Below are 4,959 nucleotides of genomic sequence, written 5' to 3' on the forward strand. Positions count from 1 at the left end.
AACCCTTACACTATGAAGAACATGTGTATGTGTAACAGAAATGTATCTCTCTCTCTCTCTCTCTCTCTCCCTCTCCTTTCCTCCAGTTCACACTGGTCCCTATACACTAGCGTTTACAGCTGATACTATTGAAATTAGAAAGTCATCAAACGGTTCTTTAATGCACACCATCGACGTGCCTCAACTTAAACCTATTTCACTCAAAGTAAACATTTTATTTTACATTAATTAACTAATTAACTAATTTATTTATTAATTAATTTATTTATTTTTAATTAATTTATTTATTTATTTATTTTAGGATGACTTGATATTCTCGTCTCCAAGTCTCCTCAATCAGTCTCTCCAAAGGAACGATAGTTTCTCACGTTTGGAGGGAAAAGCCGCCAAAGTCCTTGGGAAAGCCACATCTTCAGGAACCTCCTTACACATATACAAGATCAGCTTAGAGAACCTTCTTGGGGGTGGAGCTGGAAAAGGGCGTGGCCGACGTAACAGTGACAAAGATGATGAGACTTCATCTAGTGGCAGCCGCTGTAGCATGTTAGAGGACGTTCCTTCAACGATTTCCGAAGAGCCAGAAGGGCGTGGCAATGGGTGTGGTCTTCATCTAAAAGATCTGAGTAACGGAGGAGGTGTTGACGTTAGCCTTGAAGAAACCAACTCAAAGTTTAAAAATGCAAGAATACTAAAATCTCCGTCTTCCAAGCCGAGGCAGATGTTTGTCTACCCCGAGAGTTACGGCGATGGTAAGAAATACGTGGGCCCCCTCAGCGAAGTTTTTGAGGACTCGTTTCGCCTGGTCTGCAAAGAGGAGGAGGAAGAGGAGGAGCCTATGCACTCCGTCCTCTCCGAGCGAGACATTAAAACAGCTCAACTTCACGGACTCCATTCAGCTTATTCCTCATCTCCTTCTATCCTTGAGGATATTAACTCTCTCTCTTCTCTCTCCCCTTCTTCCAGCGATGTGCTATTTAAGCTATGATTATTAATGTTGTTGTTGTTGTTGTTGTTTTTTGTTTGTAGTGTCTTGCTTTTGTGTTTATTATTGTTTATGTTTCACTTTCATGTTCATTCATCCATTCATTCATTAACATTATCATCATCATCATCGTCATCATCATTATTATTATTATTATTATTATTATTATTATTATTATTGGCTTTCTTTTTTTATAATTCGGATCTGCCGAGTTAATTAATGTGGGTGTGGTTATACAGCTCCAAAAAATTGCATAAAAAGGCCCGAAGCGCTTAGCCTGATTTGTCTTGCAACTTTGTTGCATAGGAATTGTTCCCTGTCTCCTTCTCTCATAGATACGTCATGGCTACTCAGGCTCCGCCACTCCTCACACTGCAGGAAGGATCCGTGCAAACCTGCAGCGGGTACGTGGAGAAACAGTCCCGCATATTGAAGAGATGGAAAAAGAGATGGCTAATCATTACTCCTGGTATGCAGCTACATGTACATGTATAACGAAGCAATACTGCATTGGTATGACAAGTACTGGCTAGACATTGGTTTCCACTGTACTAATGCAATGCATTATACTTGTTGTATATATGTTTTACAAGTTAGCACAACACTGCAGCATAAGGTTGCATTTTCTGGAGCTGATGCAATGAATGTATTCGAAACATTTAATGTTCTTTTTTACTGACTACATGCATGTATTGTACAGTCTGCTATCCTAAGGACATTAGTTCAATTCCTAGTTTTGATGGCACTTTTTAATACAATTCATTTTCTCCCTGTTAAGTATAAATGCCCCGGGCTTTTGATCAGGCAAATACAGTAGTACAATATAATTTGAGGTAAAAAGTGCATAATTTTTAAAGTGTAAAAGTGACAAATACAAAGTACATGTGTGTATAAGTTCAAGAGTTAGACTATTATATTTGGAGCAATTTAAAGTCTTAGCTGCCTAAAATGCATGTCTGTAGTGAGAATATTTTGGGGATGGTTGTTACTTGAGCTGAGCTTCTAATCAAGCAAATAGGGTGCATGGGTACAAGGTACTTGAACTTCATCAATTTATTTTTGTTATGTAAAGTGTAAAGTGTAAATATTTTGGAATGCAAGCAGCACTATATCCTGATTAAAGGCTAATCATTACATGATAATCCTCTTCTAATTCTATTTCTACAGGTCAATATCAGCACCAAGTTTTTACTGAAAAGAACGGGACACAAAAACTCTTTTTTGAAATTCCCCCAGCTCGTAAACCCCTCGTAGAGCCAGTCACCACAGACCCCAAGGACTCAAACTATACGTCCTTTCATGTTATTAACCAAACCACTGGAAAACGCTTGGGAACATTCCGAACACCAGACATTGTACAAATGCGTAGTTTCATGGCATCATTTGGTCACACTGGAGAGGGTCTCTTCTCAAAGGCAGAAGGTGCTAATGAGATCCCAGTAGAAGCAACGCATGGACTTTGGGATGTTATCCATCCATCAGAAGAGGAACTTGTACAAAGACAAACGGCATTTAATGAGGGAATCAAGGAGAAAAAGGATGAGGGTGAGGTTGTACCCAGACCTGTTGATGCCCCTCCTAATTATGCTCAAACTATGGAGCAACTGGCGTTAGGGTTTTATCTACCAAATGACCTTCAGCCAGAGACACCTGTAGTGTATCCAGGTCAAGCAATGCCTATTTATGATCCTTCAGTAGCAGCTGCTTCTTCATCAACCAGACGACCCTCACATGATACCTTCCGCCCACCCCACGGTCCACCTGTTTTTTGTCCAATTAGTATTGGGTATGGACCTGAGGTTGGTCTGAGTGATGGACAGCAGGCACTATGGGATCCGATTGGCAAGTATTACTTCTTTCTTGATCACTTACAAAAAGTGACCTTTTTTGAAGACCCACGCCCACCTATAGCATCCAAACCAGCTTTAAAGAAACGCCAGGGGACTTACGGCGATCGTAAAAGAGAAAAGACACTCCCTAAGGCGCTCTGTCGTAGCCATCACATCATAAACCACACCTCCCAAAGGGCCCAATCTAAGAAACATGGTTTTGTGCTTAATGCTGCTGGTATTGACGGTGATGACGGAAACCATGGCAAAGCAGGTACTACTGGTACCAGCGGAAACTATGGAATGGATGGAAGAGGATATGGTTCTGATGGAAGTGCAGGGGGTCCTGGGGGGGTCGGGGGGCAGGGAGAGTTTGGACAAAGAGGACAAGATGCAACTGAAGCAAGTGATGTCATACTTAGTCTCTCTGGCAACAGCGAGTCGTTACATGTATCTGGTTCATGTAAATTCACGGCACATTTGGGCGGAGACAAATATGAGGAAGTATTATTTGTAAATTGTAGAGGAGGGGACGGGGGTAGAGGAGGTAATGGGGGAACAGGCGGAGCTGGTGGCAGAGGAGGTAAAGGAGGTAATGGAGCTTGTGGCCGTCCGGGAGCTTCCCACTCTGATGCTCCTGGTGATAATGGGGAAGAGGGCGGCAATGGGGGTAATGGGGGATTGGGTGGAGCCGGAGGTAAAGGAGGAAGAGGAGGAGATGGGGGAAATGCTGGATATGGAGGTGCCTGTGTATTACAAGCTCAGGACCCACGACTGTTCATGCTAGTAGAGGTGGACTGTATGTGTGGAGTAGGTGGAAAAAAGGGGCATGGAGGACAAGGAGGGGAAGGAGGCAGTGGAGGATCCGGTGGTAGTGGAGGTTTTGGAGGACCAGGAGGCATGGGAGGTACGTTCACAAACGATGATGGAGTCACTTTTCCTTATCCATGTGGTTTTCCTGGTCCAAGTGGGCGTTCTGGATCTAGGGGATATGATGGACGTCAGGGTGCTTCTGGACAGGACGGAATCAATGGCAAATCAGCACCAATTGGTGGTATATTGTGGGTTACCAGCTCACCTGATGGAGGGATACTTCATGAGTCTTCCACACGTTATGACTGCCATGTGACCGGGTTTCACACTGCTTCTGCTGTTGATGACGGGATCTTTGAACCAAACGAACGTGTCATTATAACAGACCTCACCATGACTAATGATGCTTCTATGGACCTGCCCTCTGGAGCCATTGCTTTTATTCCTTCAACTCAAACTATCAAATTTGAGCCAATAAAACACGAACTGCCTGAAATCCCTTGTGGGACCACATACACCGTTCCTGTTAGTTACTATGGGCGAATATTCGACCAGCCTCCTCCTAACAAACCTGGACCGTTTGTTTCAAAAGCAGAGTTTGTATCTCGTGTTGAATTATTGGGACGTCCCTTTGAGCGCTCGTTCCACAAGAAAACCCTTGTTGTACAGTACCCTATTAAATTAGCATTTATGAAATGCCCAGAAAACCTTGGACGTGGCGAAACGGCTAATCTTGAGATTGGAATTAAAAACATATCCCAAATGCCTTATGGATCAGTTCCTGGCTCTGGCGGGAAAGTCATTCTTCAGGTTCACTTTGATCAGCGACTCCTCCCAGTGGCAGCTGCTAATGTGGGTCTCTCCCTAGTTCCTTACACAGTTACTTATGACCCTAACATGAGGGACAGTCTGTATGTTCAGCTTCACGAAATACCTCCAAAAGGTACAGTGGTCGTCCAGTTGACAGTTCAAATGGAGAGCAGGGCCGAGCTTTTTGACCGCTGTCTCTGGCAAGCTGATGTTTACCTCCGAGATAAATTAATTGAATATAATCACCAGATGATACGAGTGTCTCCATTTTATACTCCAACTGCCTCACCTTCGGACATATTGATGATAACTGGTAGTGGCATATCACGACGTGAGTTTGTGTTCTGGCAAAAGATACTGGAGAGTTTGTATGTAACGGTCGATTTCTGGGACACTGACAGGTACAACGGAGTATCTGTGGATGCCACCACTAACACGAGGCATGCTGTAACTTGGGAAGGGAGATATGGCGGTAAAATGATCCTCTATCCTCATGCTGACCTCAATAAGTTGCATGGTATTGAT

The 4,959-nt window shown here is 43.4% G+C and overlaps 2 protein-coding genes across 2 annotated transcripts in view; both read left to right on the forward strand.

Annotated features, from left to right (window-relative positions):
• LOC100637427 (GTPase-activating Rap/Ran-GAP domain-like protein 3) overlaps positions 1 to 1,099 on the forward strand; it is an 8,867-nt gene extending 7,768 nt beyond the window's left edge. The window contains exons 20-21 of the mRNA XM_020000449.1: positions 87 to 205; positions 302 to 1,099. Coding sequence (XP_019856008.1) covers positions 87 to 205; positions 302 to 985 — 803 coding nt within the window. The 3' untranslated portion in view covers positions 986 to 1,099. The remainder of the gene's footprint in view (positions 1 to 86; positions 206 to 301) is intronic.
• Positions 1,100 to 1,251: 152 nt separating this feature from the next.
• On the forward strand, positions 1,252 to 4,959 carry LOC109584640 (collagen alpha-1(XXVII) chain-like; the record flags this gene model as incomplete). The annotated part of the gene is made up of 2 exons (XM_020000450.1): positions 1,252 to 1,451; positions 2,150 to 4,959. Coding segments are annotated over exons 1-2 (2,937 nt in total), but the record flags the coding sequence as incomplete, so codon positions are not given.

Source organism: Amphimedon queenslandica, unplaced genomic scaffold (genome assembly GCF_000090795.2).
Source record: "Amphimedon queenslandica unplaced genomic scaffold, v1.1 AMPQUscaffold_13185, whole genome shotgun sequence".
Lineage (NCBI taxonomy): Eukaryota > Metazoa > Porifera > Demospongiae > Haplosclerida > Niphatidae > Amphimedon > Amphimedon queenslandica.